We start from the raw sequence: 14,370 nt of genomic DNA on the forward strand, positions 1-14,370 counted from the left end.
CGATGAAAAATAAACAAATGTTGAGGGGATAATCGGTTCGACTCTGCTGAGGGTCGCCCGGGTGGCTCAATTATGCAATAACTTCCAATAACCAAATCATTGAGTTTGTAAAGATGACGCTTTAATACCATTAGCGATTATTAAGTAGTTGTGAGCGATTGCTGGTGCTGTCATGTGTCATGTAGTCATATAGGTCAAGGAACGCAATATTTGTTTTTAAATTTGTTGTCATGATGCATTTATACTTATGTACGATGAAAACAGATAATATCAGACAGAACTTTGACGTTTGAGGTCAAAAGTGATAACGGATTTTATTAATGATTTTATTGAACTTCAATTATTTGATCAAGTAAATTAGTTATTTTTAAAACTTATGGACTTGAAATTTAAATTAAATACGGTATAGAAGTTTGATCTATGTACATGCCTGATGAATAGGTACTTATTATATAGATGAAAAAAAATATTTGTACTAAATAGGTTAATATAATAAATCTTATTTTAAAATTTAAAAGGTTTATAGTAGAGGAATTTCATGACTTATATATTTGGTTTACATACCTAATGTTTTGCGGTTACGGTGATAATGGCTTGTAGTTATTAAAAAGGTATTTATGGTAAACAACCAAGGCGAGAAAAACGCAAGAAAGCTTTTGTTTAATAACAATTGGTATAAGGGTAAAAGTTAAAAGGGTAATTGTAAAAGATGATCTTATGTTTTTTTAGGAATTTTTTTTTTGCATTCGGTCAAATGAGAAGAATTGGTGATTAATATGTTTAGATTTCTTAACTTGCTTGAAAAGCAGCAGATTAATCACACTTATCGTAAATAGTACCTACGCACCGTATTAAAAATAATATTTGCTTTGGAATAGTAAAAAAACATTGTGCAGTTTTCATTATTTCTTAGGTCATATGCCTGATAAGTCGTATTTGATTGAGACAAAAATATGCAAGTGAAAGTGCCGGCTGTTAATCGATGCTGCTGGTGTTTGCCTCTTCGACCTGGAATTATTTTATTTGCTTATATCAATATTGTTAGTATGCCTTTGAAAATAATTTTTTGTGTGTTTAACTGGAACAGGTATGATGTGTTGTGTGGTTATATTTTATTATGTTTTTTGAAATATATCCATAGATATTATCGGTGCTCTCGTTGATATGTTTGCTGGTCACCACGGAATTACACCGGGCGTCCATCACACCGGATGACTCCATAAGCATAATGACATCTAGCGTTCTATACAGCCTTCTTGGTATGGGAGTGATTTTGAACTTTTTGCTACTTGTTGGAGGTTACCAGGTCTGTCTAATGGTGTTTAAATATCAATTTATACGAATAAATACTCTTTATAAAATTTTAATATTGTTTTTAGAAAGATATATCGATGTTGCGGTTGTACATTTATTACGCTGTCGCTGCAATGCTTGCTTCACTGGTTCCGATTGCAATCTTAATATTTAAAGAAATGTTTTTGGAGATATTCATCAGTTTGTTTGTCGTAGGTAATACGCAAGTCTTCATAATATTTATTATTTTAAAGTATTATAGGAATTATAATAACTCCTTCTGTTTTTATATAGCAACGCAGTTTTACGTAATAGTGCTAGTACGCAGCGAGGTGGTAAAGTTGGAAGAAAACGAATTGAGGAGTATCGCTGAAGTTCACGCCGAGGTACAGGAGCAAGTGAATGTGTCGGAGCGTATCACTTTAGTATAGATTATTTCGTTCTATCTGTCTTCGTGTTAAAAATCATAATAAAAAATATTTTGTTCTGACTGTACTTATAACATTTTCTTTAAAATTAAACTCTCAGGGTTTTTTTTCTTGTATTAATAGTTTTTGTTAATATTATCAAAGCGCATAATACATGTTATGAACGTTACAATTACAGTCGCTTACACGATCACCCTGCGGTTTGGTAATGACTCGGAATTATTAAAAATGAACCATTTACATATATTTTGGACACAGGAACACAGGTGGGCGCCCGCGGGATGCCAAGTCGTGACTTACCTCGTCTGGACCATTGTCAGGGGATATTCATTGAAATAATGAGGAATATGGCTTAAGTGGTGCCATACAATGTAAGCTAAATGCCAATTAGGCACAATCTGTACCACGCAATATTTAAAAAAAAGACGGGCACCATAAACGCTCAACGATTACTACATACTTCACATACATTTAAAAAAAATATGGTATTTGAATTTAAAATGTTTCATATATGGTGAATTATTTTCAATGGCGCCTTTGATTATGTAATAGCAATATCTCAATGACAAATCAACATAGCTCGAGTGATTTTAAAGTTACATAGAACATCTGCTTTTTTTAGTTAGTATGGTTTAATCTTTAACTGTGTAAGTATTGCCTTTGGACGTATCCAACCATTTTAGGTTTTTAGTACCTAATTATTTATGCACTATATTCGTAATTCAATACACTTCTGTCTAATGATAATTATAACTTGGAAAAAGATTGTTTTCACCTTTGGTTAATGTCGTGATTACTAGAGAATTTATTGACAGTTAATTATTTTTATAAAATTTTACGTATTTTTTATAAGTTGTTATCATGACCCTAGAAGTAAAGTCTACTTTAAGTTCAAACTCAAATAAGACTTTTCTACTTAGGAATTTCGTATGAATATTTGCTGTAGCTGTAAGTATAGTAATGAATATAATTTTTTTTTGTAAACGCTCTTATTTGGGTCGATCACTAAAGTATCAATGTGTCATTCTCATATAAATTCGCAATTACTTTTTTATATTCAAGTAAAATTTGGAGAAGATTTTGTTTTCTCAGCGAAACGACATAAAAATTTAGTTCAGTAAATTTTGCTTTAAACAGAATAAATGAGTTGAGGAAGAATTTTCTCATATACTTACCTGAAATTTATTATTAATATACGTTTTGGTAGCTCTTATTATTTGTTTTAGTTTTGTTATCTTTTTTTGATGAATAAAATTTTTAAATTGGGAATAGTCAAATAGAATACTAGAATTTCAGGCTTCTGCTGGGTTTTTACCCGAACCTTATGAAATTAGGTGACGCTTTCCATTCTTCCCGTCCTAAACCGTGGTTAGAATATCCACCTCAATAGTCCTTTTTCTTCAAATAAATCCATTCAATGTGTGACTTGAGTTCTTAATAAATTGTTTTTGGTTACTAATGTTACATTATAAAGGAAAGAAAATATATGTATATAAATATAATTGCGGAATATTCCATGTAGATAATATTACTATAATTTGTTATATTTTACGGTACATATTGTGACCAGCAGATGGTCTGCGAGAAACCATGAAAGCCACAAATGTAGGGCGGAACGACACACCAAGGACGACCCATATTTTAATTATATACCTTCTGAAAGTATACCTTATTTCCAGCTTATCTGAGTTGTCTCATCGTATATAATTAAAAACAAGTAGATTATATACTAAATGTTTGCTTATTCTGGGGGTTAGGACTTGTTAAATTTCAACTGTTTTTGATGTTATATCATGTTATATTGAAATTGACAATGTAAAAATAATTAGTTGGAGAGAAAATTAAAGTATAAAATTTCTTCTAACCCCTTATTAAGACCTTCTTTCGTAGCCTCTCAACTCTCCGCGAGAAAGCCTTAGTCGCATCTTATTAATTACTTAACGAAATTGCTTAAAAGCGTCAATTAAACAACAATTTCCATTATAACCGGCTCGGAACGACAGAATGGTCTCTCTGGCCATTTTTAAAAAACTACGGGTTTTTAAAAATGGCACTAAGGAGTCCTGTAAAGCGAAATGCACTTATTAGCTGAGGAGGGCGCGTTGAGAGCTTGTGCCTAATGGTTCCCATTCATGAGTTGAATGGAGACATAAAATTGCCAACAATTATATACTCTCGCAATGATAACCGTGGATGCTCCAGCTTCGGCAAACTGACGGAGATTCGCGATTTAGAAGATTTTATAGAACATCGCTTTTAAAAACTTGGAAGCTTCCGTTAGCATTTTCTGCCATTTAAATGTGTGCTACTTTTATGTTTTATTTTTATTCTGAGTTTCTGCTTATTCACTTATGGATTATGTTTTATGTTATAATTGATGGGATTTTACATGATATGTTTTTTACGTTTAGGTATAATAAATAAAAGAAAACATTAACATCTTTCCAAATATTTTTAGTACAATCTGGTGATATTGTCAGTGGGCGCAAGTGACGTCACAACATGGCGGCAGGTAGACAGGAGCGGAGATAGGATCCGGTCATCCTGCCCATTTCCGGTCTTCACGCGGCCGTGACGCTTCCGGGCACGCGTCGCTGCCGTTGCTGCCAGCGATCTGTGTAATCTAGAATAGCCATCGGTCATACTTAGTTTCTATCCTTTCCAGTTTTTGAAGGTCGAATGAGGTGACGAGTAAAAATAATGCTTTGAAAATTATAAAATATACAAACGTCAAGGAAAAAGTTTCATTAAAGTAGGGTAAACAATTAAAAGAAAAAATATAAGCAGTGTTAGTGGCAAGGTCGATCTTTTTATATATACTATAGGAATACTTTATACGTATATTTAACCTAATTATCTAGTCACTTCTATGTAGACCAAGTGAATGTACATCTGTATGTCGTCACCCGCTGTCCGCAAGATGAGTTTTGTGAAATGAATTCGTTCACGGCGACAATTGAATAACAACGTCCATTGCGGCAGTTATCTTGAACGTGGACACGGAGTTTGAAAGTATACCGATACGTAGACACTAACAAACTACAACTTATATAGTTAGTTAGTTAGTATCTGCATAGATTAGTTTATTATTAAGGTTCCAAAACTTAACAACTTGTAGCATTTCTCTAGGTTACACCAATATAACAAGACACAATAAGTGTTCGTTGGTCTTTGATTTTGTCTTTGCTTTGCCTGTATTTGTAGGGAAAAACTAGACCTAAAGATCCGTGAAGGACAACATCTTGACCTATATCTTGGGGGAGAGCGAAATATATGTAACACACGTCCTGAGGAAATATCTTGTGGATTGATATATAAACCCTTATCATATTTGGAATAGATGTCTAAGTCTAGTGCAAAGTCTAGTGGAGCGTTCAATAGGTAGTTACTTTACTCTTTTTATATTAAACATCATATGTTATTGAAGGTTCCAATCTAACTTGTAGTTCTTGTAACCACCTGACAGCGGTCATGACATATGTTGGATAAAAGAACACGCGAACTTATGCTTCAGAATGTATCCGCTCGTAATTAACTTACATTTGTTTACATTCGTATCCTTCGATGGATTTATACAATTTGTTATGTAGGATTCTTAAATGTGTGCGCAATGTACTATATACACCGAACAAGATATCGTTATAGGAACTTTAAGAAACAAACGAAACTTTTGCTTCAAAGGTGTAGCTTGTAGGTAATTAAAGTCGTGTTTCCTACGACGCTTTCTTAATTTATCCTTTTAAGGATTACGACATTTGCGTAATATACTTCATTAATAGTTATTTGAGCTACAATTATGAGCAGTTTTTTTTTTTAAATAATCTCTGTCTATATTCTGTTAAAAGTGTAGTAACAATTTATAAACGATTTATAAACGATGACACAGAAATATTTAAAGAGAGACAGTTATATAATTAACATCGACCTCAAATTATTTTAAACACAGGATGTTATATTGATATGTATGGTTTCGGAGATCAATTAAGGAACACAAAAACTACAGACAACACACGTGTGAAATTTGTTATTAATTTTTTTTTTTAATTTCAAACCAGTAAAAATTTATTAAAATAAAAGTGACGTTGACAAGCGTGTCGAAAGACCAAAAAAAAAAAAAATTTTTTTTGTTTTCATCATCTTGCGTGACTCTTGTGGGGTGACGAAGCATTATGTTTTCCTTGGACTGTGTTGTTTTGTTTCAAATGTCTACGAATTTACATTTTTACACTTTACGTGTAATAATAATAGGTCGGTTGTGAATGAAAAAAAGGCCTGGCTGCTTTTATATTATTTATTTCAATTAACATGATATTACTTACATAATGGATTATTTTAAAGTAAGTTGATGTACAATAATCAGTTGTAAAAAATAATAGTAGATTTATTTCAATTAATTATTGTGTCTATTTAACACAACGGCGCGATGAAGAAGAGTTAATCATCTCACATACCTGAAACAATAGAGATATGAATTATATATTATTTAAATTCAATAATATTTCATATGTAACAAATGGAAGTCTTGTTAAACATTTGCTAGTACGAATATAACCCTTGTGACGTAGCAATTTGTTAATAAGTCACAGCACTAATTACCAACCAATATCAAAGGAGTTTGGTTTGTAAAGAGCGATCTGGAGTCCTAATGGATGGTTGGTTCATTAATCGGCTGATTGATATCAACATATGTTTGATATGATGGATGTAGTGATTTCCGTCCCCTACGTCCTAATGTGACGTGGCTAATAAGACCCTTTGACTGAGACGCCGCATTACATAATGTAACATCAATAAATGAATATAAATAAGTTTATGATTTGATGTGATTTAATTTCGATTAAATACAATCATTCAATGGGATATCGATAACATTGTGACAGATTGATAAAGAAGAATATATGAAAATATTGTTCGTATGGAATGAAAGTAAAGACTAGGTACACAGCTCCTGAATGTTAAAAAGTTATAAACAATCCATTTAAACGGTTGTTCGTTAAATAATTTGGTGTGTCGTGCGGCGTGGACTATTAGCGACGGTAATGGCACATAATGACAATAAATAATCTGTACATTTAGTGAGGTGTTCGAGACGCTGCCGGCAGATATTTTCGAATGTACTAAATGGTTCAATTTTGAAGAGGAATTAATATACATATACAGAATATTTCGCATTCCTTAAATAACTTTCGAATCTAAAATTTATTTCCAATATGAACATCAAAAGTATATATATAAATTAATCACTGCATGAAGTTGAGGCCATTAAATTAGGTACACTATTTGGTATTAAAGGAATTTTAACAATCCGCTTGATATATGATGTATGATAATATCAGTTTTATTTTACCAATCGAACGTGGAGAGCTGGCCGGGGCAAAGGTTCCGGGTAACGAGCCCTTCGCTTGCCTCGTCACGTATCTTAACGAAGCATTGCTTGTCTGCCAGACATTTACATGAGCACATAATCCCTTAATTTGTACCTATATAATTAGCTGTCATTTATGAAAACGTTTGACAATATATTTTTTTACAACAACAAAAAAAAAAGAAACATAACAACCATATAAAAATAAATTATAAAACACTCATTACAAATGATTTAAATATAAACAATAAAAAATTATCGTAAAAACTTGAACGACTACGGGCCCGCGTATCGGAACGCCTCATCTGAGTAACCCGAGCATCTTCCATATAAAATATTTATTATTTATAGTGCGTAATTAATAAAAACACACACCGACTACAAAAACAAGTAGCCTAACAGGAAGATATAATAACTCAATCGCGCCTACACCGCTGGCCGCGATTTGTAAGAGTCAAGATTGCATCTCGTGCAATACAACCCTTAGGGCCCGACCACATTAGCTGCTGTAAGTCCTATTAAGCTGAGATTACTGTTAAAAAAAGTAATAATTTGAGAAAACTATCGCAACTGACGTTGAAGATATTTTACTATTGAGTAAAACTATGCCTTAATCTGAATAATGATTGGGAGAAATTGTTAGGTATCGCCTTTATAGAAACTTCCTGTTCTTTGTTATAACATAAATAAATATTGTTTGGAATGAGGGCGAGCGATTAAATTACATCAAACTTAAAAATCGCTGAATGTGATTATAGCCTAAAAGCTTGTACGGTAGCGGAACATGATACTATGCAGCCTACCGCGCTTACGTGAAACTCGTACCTACCTTTCTTTATCATTTCGTGACATATTACGCTTCGAATTGGACAGATTTCGATTACTGCACAGCATTGTTCTTAAAGTATAGCTCACTAAGAAATTATGTCCTTAATATATCTTGTATGCTACAATATTTACTAAATTGAGATGTACTAGAAGCGGGTACACAGTGATTGGAGTTACGTTTAAGAACCTACTAGAAAATGAATTTTGTATCCGAGTGTTTTGTTTTCATAACGAATATGAAATAATCACAAGGAGGTCTAAAGCATCACAAATGTATGCCTAAAGTCTAAACACTTAAATGGCACGAGCTGAAGTAGTATGCTAATATTATTTATTATTATATCAGCTGGCACTGCGGTCAGTTGGTCGCTAGTCGGTTCCACGGGCTCCAGTTTAATATATGAAGGACTTTAATAAAGTTCTCACGAAAATGCTACAATGAAGAAGTAACTTAATCTAAGAAAATGAATCTGCAAATGGGATCTCCGAGCTTTAATCTTGCTTGCCATCCTACTTTTTGCTCGCTATATTTTGGGTAACATTTAGTCTCATACTTTTTCTACGAGATTACGAATGTTTTTTAAGCTATAGTCTGTGACTTCAAAGTTTTTTTGATAATGTGTTAAATATAAATAAACTAAATCGGTTCTGAAGCGAAATATTGATTTTGAAAAATATTCAAAGGTAGTGAAATCATTGCTTTGAGTTTTTGTACTTACTATGTGGATAATTATTTTAAAAGTGAAATAAATCCTGCTTACTGCTCGGTTTGCGAGGAAAATAAAGTAAGCACGGTAGCCATTTAATAAATCTTTGGCACTCGCGCCCCCGCAGGGCCTCTACATATTAGGTGGGGAACTTATGTATAATAAAAAAATGACTTTAGGAATTATTATTTCTGCTTTTAATACTTATAATAAAATAAATCAAGGAAATATTTTTTTAGAATTATTGTTTTTCCTTAAACGGCAAAACATGTATTATGTATCAGAATATTTTATACCATATTTCAAAAATAACATTCCTCTGGCTTCAATCTTTAAGGACGAACGTAGGTCTATTAAAATACTTTATTACTATACAAAAGATATAAATGAATATTTATTTGTCGAAAATACAAAAAGCTCTGACTAGAAAACCATTCTTCTATAAAACATCAAATAAATATACACGTTTAAGATAAAAGAATCTCTGCTGTGATTTCATGTATAAATCTCTGGGTAGTAGGACGGCGATAAATAACTGGACTTAACGTCCAGTCGCGAACATGTAATTTATATGTAGTTTTTATGGCACACGTAATAAAGCTCATAATGCGCTCTGCAACCCTCTACACCTCTGAGGTTCTGTTGTGTCGGTGGGGGTTTTTAATTCATAGAAAGTTTAATACTATCTTCATATTTTTCAATTTGAAATAAATATTAAATGCGTCTAATACTGATAATATGTTGTGTCTAGTAATGCGGTACATTAAGTGTCGTACACAAACAGAATGGTTGAATATCGAACAGAAAAGAAAACGCTTGAAATACAAGACAGCAATGCAACCTACACCAGATTCATGCAGCTGCAGTAAAAATATGAACCGAACATTTTACTCATAATATATTAAACGTTAGAATTTCCTTCCTGTCTAATAAAAACGGCGGCCAGTATCGTATCTGGAAGGGAAACCGGCAGGCCGTAATAAGTCTGAGAAATAAAATAATTTTCAAGTGAAGTACGCACACTAATATGACTAATATTATAATGCCGGCGTTCGGACTATCTACTCTAGTAACGCCGGAAGATTTAGGTGGGCTCACATTCGTGTTATGCCACACGGAGCCATAAGTTACCATGATCGGAAATCAAAACAATTTTCTATTTAAAAATTATATTTTTGGCCCAAAAGATAAGAAAGAATATAGAATTTAAGGAGATTTTTATAGATTATAAAATAGCAGCAACTAAAGTAACCCAATGGATATATTTTTATTATTTTATATATATAATCTATAAAAATATTGCACCAAATGCAATGCGACAAAAATGTCGATTGGTATACGTTTGGTAATCGTGGCATATGTTTAATTTTGGCAAACAATTCTTCAATTAGACTAATCGATAATATAAAAAAGACCATAGCTATAAAACAATATTGAATAAAGATGAATACAAGTTGGTGTGTTGGTGAATAAAGCGTATGCGCGCGCGCAGTGTCTCGGCCGCGGCCGTAAAGCGCGGACCACACGCGGGCGGAGGTGTGAAGGCAGCGGTCGCGCCCCGGGAGCCGCATAACTCATAAGCAGCGGGACGCCGGTCATTCATGCCTACCTGACTTCAATGTATCGACACACGAGACTAGCTGTCTGCCTTGCTTAAGTTAATTCTATTAAAAAATATTCATACTGTCTCTCCGTTTATATTTTTGACAGCCCCGTATTTGTTACTCACATATCGTCAAATTAGTAAGATATTTACGAGATTTTTTTTAAAACAGTAGCTGAACAACACAGAACAAAGAGTAGTAGAAAAATTACATACAATTTGATCACTGTTTGTATGTGAGTTTTATAAGTGCTGGTCAAAATATTTTTCATATTAGACATCATATTATTAACTTCCTCTCAATTTATACATGCAGCCCTTTGAAATATTATATTACTTTTAAAACAAAATATTTATTACGCTTAAACCAAAATAAATGTGAGTAAAGATATAAAATGTATATTTTGACAAAAACCAATTAAACGAAGACAAAAATATTTGGTGAAGTATAAAAACACTTTGGTACAAAGAGGAATGTATAGTTATCTCTTAATAGTTTTGTCTTCGTCAATATGATATCTAACACGTAATAATTATCTGTTATAATTTGCCAAGTATCTTAATACGTCAAGTTTCATGTTGGATCCAACACTAATAAGTGCTTTCTCGTATATTTTTTTGCATTCGAAAGCTAGACCAACTGTCAATATAGTCTTAGCTGTTTCAAATTTCTATAATTAAAGCGCTGTTAATTATGGCCTGTCCATATCGCATTACGAGACTGACAACATTAGTAATTAAAGCTTGCGGTACAACGCCAACGCCGTCTAAGATAAGTATTAAACTTCCAAAAACTAATTCGCGCCACACTCACCTCACAATTACCATAAGTGCAAACCGTGTATCTCCTTACTTTGCTAACTCCGTAAACTCTCACATATTATTAGAGGTTAAAGCCGCGAATTATCATTATGAGAAATAACCAATTGCACGAAGCTCACGTCATATCGGTTTAAGTCATGTTCAGTTACCTGTGTTGTCTTTTTTTGAGTTTAAGAAAGATTGCGTTTTACGATGAGGCTTAACGGGCCTATTAGCTGCCAAATGGTGCCGTAGAATTCGTGAAAAGAAATAAAATTACGATAACGATGCACGCTAGCTACCGATACTTAAATAATGGGTTGCGTCTAATTCATAACAGGTAAATTGTGGGATGCCTCGGCGCGTGGTTGTATTAGAACGTGTCATTAGACGTACGTTTCAGTGGACCCTCGTACATATTATGTTTGCCTGAGTTTGTTCATTGCTGATTGTATAAATTAACGTTCCGCTTTATTTTGAGAATGATTCTTTTATAAGATCAATAAGTCATTATTAACACAGGAAATTATTTAAGATATTCAGTTTTTTTAATTCATAGATTCGTGTTTAAAATTTGTCCATCATGTCAGCTAGAGGTTGATTCATAAACAGAAAAGTTATCGCAATAAAAGGGACGCGAAATCTAAGCGAATGTATTATTTCGTGTTAAAAAAAATAAGTTCAAGCCATTTTGAAGTGAATAGGTATAGTTTATATAAAGATCGCGCCTTAGCTTAAGTTTTGATGTTCGTCAAGAATGTTAAAGGGAGCTATCATGACAGTATACGATATTTAAATAAAACTAATATTTTACTATTGACGTTCCGATCACGGCCAGACGAGATGAAAAATTTTTGACCACTCGTGATCACTGTTGCTTCAAAGTAACCGAAACATCGGGAGTATGTAGTTTAAATGATAAAAAGAGCCTAGTAAATCCGAAAATATAAGTTTTCTTTAAATGAATAGTCGCGAAAGTCTTAGATCTCATTAGTATACGGTATTAATTACCATTTAGTAGGTCATGACTTTATCGTGCTATAAATAAGATCATATAAATAATCACGTTGATATGAGTACTTATGTCGTATGACTGCAGTGTCACGTCGGGACCTGTGACATCCGGACCAGAGGTCATCGAACGCTCAGCAGCCGTGACGCCAAAACATTCCCATGCTGATATTAAATTTTTCACTACCTGCTACTTATAATTGTTTCATTCTTATTTATTACTATACGATTTCTACTTCAATTATTATATAAAATATCAATATAGTGAAATATACTATAACAAACGTATTAAGTTAAATAAAAGTATTAAATAAAAAGTATAAAACACAGTCACTCTAACACAAGTGACATTAAGAAGTTTAAACAAAAAATATTTCAAAAGAAGATATATGTACGTATGTACGTATAATTTATAATATTTAATATCAAAATATCGGATGCGGAAGTAATTCTCTGCGGAGCAGCGATATTATGCGCTCGCGCAGCCTACATCCACGGCCCGAATCACTTTGTCACTTCCGGCCGTGTCATGGTTCGATAAACAAATGGCTTTGGGTGACCAACACATTATCATTGCAATATATATATGTGTGTAATTTTTTCATTGGTATCGGGATACGATTTAGTACAATTGAGGTCAATACATGTCACACTTTGATGTTGAAGACATACAATTACTTATTTCGTGTTTTGAATTGAATCTGCGTTTGGAAATGCAACTTAACGTCAGCGTTAGAACGCTGTAGAGTTTATAAAGATTATACTTAACACAAGTTAAGCCGTTTAGTAAAACTGCACCAGAAAAGAGTGAGATCCAATTAAATAATTGATTATTTAAATATTTTGTTAAAAAAAAACAAGGTGTCTATTGATAGCTTCTTATACAACATATAAGTAGGTATGTTATATATCATTTGTGACCTTGATTTCATCAATTTTTTTTTACCTGCTTCTAAATCATTACATTGACGAAAACAAAAATGACAGTTAATCGCTGCTTATCATTTCGTTTATTACGAGTTATTATTTAATGATTAAAATAAAATCAATTCATTTAGTTACAGTATAAGTGTTGTAATTGAATTTATTTTTAAATCCAAGACAACAAAAGCATCAGTCATCAAGCCGAGCATAACCAATCCAGCCACAAACGAATCTGTTAAGATGGTTATAGGTACACAGAAAGTTCGCCTTAAGAGTCATAAAACGTATTTTAACATCCATCCGATAATCAATCTAACACGTCATAACTTTGACATTCAGTCTGTATAGACCTAACTTGGAATTAAACAACAAACATTCCAATATAAACTTTAAACTTATATAAATAAAATATTTATTCAAATGGAAATTAATCGCAAGGCAAAAAAGCTTCGGATAACATCTCGAACCAAATGAGTCTCAATATAAACATGTTAATTTATAATAAAATTGTTGTTTTTCAGTTATATGATATGATTTTATGAACAAATTAGTGAGACGCCGGTGTTGGAGTGCACCTTAAGATAACATAAAAATTATTGCACCCAAATATCACTTATACCAACTTTCAATGAAACAAGTTTCGTCAGCATAAAATGGTGGTAAGCTTAAAAATATACAGTTTTAATTTATTGGCATAATGTCGTCCATATTTTCATATAAATGGCAGCACGAGCTCAAGATGAATAATCTGATTACTATCAATCGAACGGCTGTGTGGAATGTATCATAAAAATATTTATAGATTTAAAAAAGGTATAAAATATTACAAATGAGACCGGCACCTAAAAAATGCACCGTCACCGTGCTGTGTGGCCTTTAGTCACTGTAATCTGAATAACTTAATGTGTTTAATGATTTCGAAAGCATTTTAAGTACTTTATCATAAAATAATCGAATGAAACAAACACCAGTACTTAAACGCGAAGTTTTAATGTTATTTAATTTATACAGAAACAACGTCTGTTACGAAGGTTACATAGACTGCATGTGTCTAAACCGATTTTTTTAAACAATCCCGTTGAAGCATTCTAATTACCTATGCTTGACAGGTGTTAAAGTTAAACCTAAGGAGTTTCCAAGTTTGATTAATCACAGTACGAATGTATGATTTATGGAGCCGGCCTTGCTTGATGCCGGTCTGTCTCTCGTGTCTGATACCTGACGTATGTTTTATACTTATATATTATTTTACATCCTTTTTATTATTTTGATTCCACTATCAATATCAGTCGTCTGAATATCAATCTTGTATTTCAAATCTTCAAAATAGATATATGTTCTTACATATTTATTTGTATGAACGAGATATAATCGAGATATGATTTGTATTCGAATAAGGTACTTTATCGA

At 32.6% G+C, this 14,370-nt stretch overlaps 2 protein-coding genes across 2 annotated transcripts in view; one reads left to right on the plus strand and one right to left on the minus strand.

The window, feature by feature from the left end:
• Positions 1-928: 928 nt before the first annotated feature.
• LOC116779413 (uncharacterized) lies at positions 929-1,778 on the plus strand. The gene is made up of 4 exons (XM_032673677.2): positions 929-1,040; positions 1,142-1,306; positions 1,380-1,509; positions 1,588-1,778. Exons 1-4 carry the CDS (start codon positions 954-956, stop codon positions 1,722-1,724), a joined length of 519 nt encoding a protein of 172 aa, XP_032529568.2. The 5' UTR covers positions 929-953; the 3' UTR covers positions 1,725-1,778.
• Positions 1,779-6,005: 4,227 nt separating this feature from the next.
• The window catches only part of LOC116779858 (uncharacterized), a 178,955-nt gene continuing 170,590 nt past the window's right edge, over positions 6,006-14,370 (minus strand). Inside the window, exon 3 of the transcript XR_009752883.1 lies at positions 6,006-6,172. The gene's annotated coding sequence lies outside the window, so the exon portion shown is untranslated. The remainder of the gene's footprint in view (positions 6,173-14,370) is intronic.

Source organism: Danaus plexippus, chromosome 2, assembly GCF_018135715.1.
Source record: "Danaus plexippus chromosome 2, MEX_DaPlex, whole genome shotgun sequence".
Classification (NCBI taxonomy): domain Eukaryota; kingdom Metazoa; phylum Arthropoda; class Insecta; order Lepidoptera; family Nymphalidae; genus Danaus; species Danaus plexippus.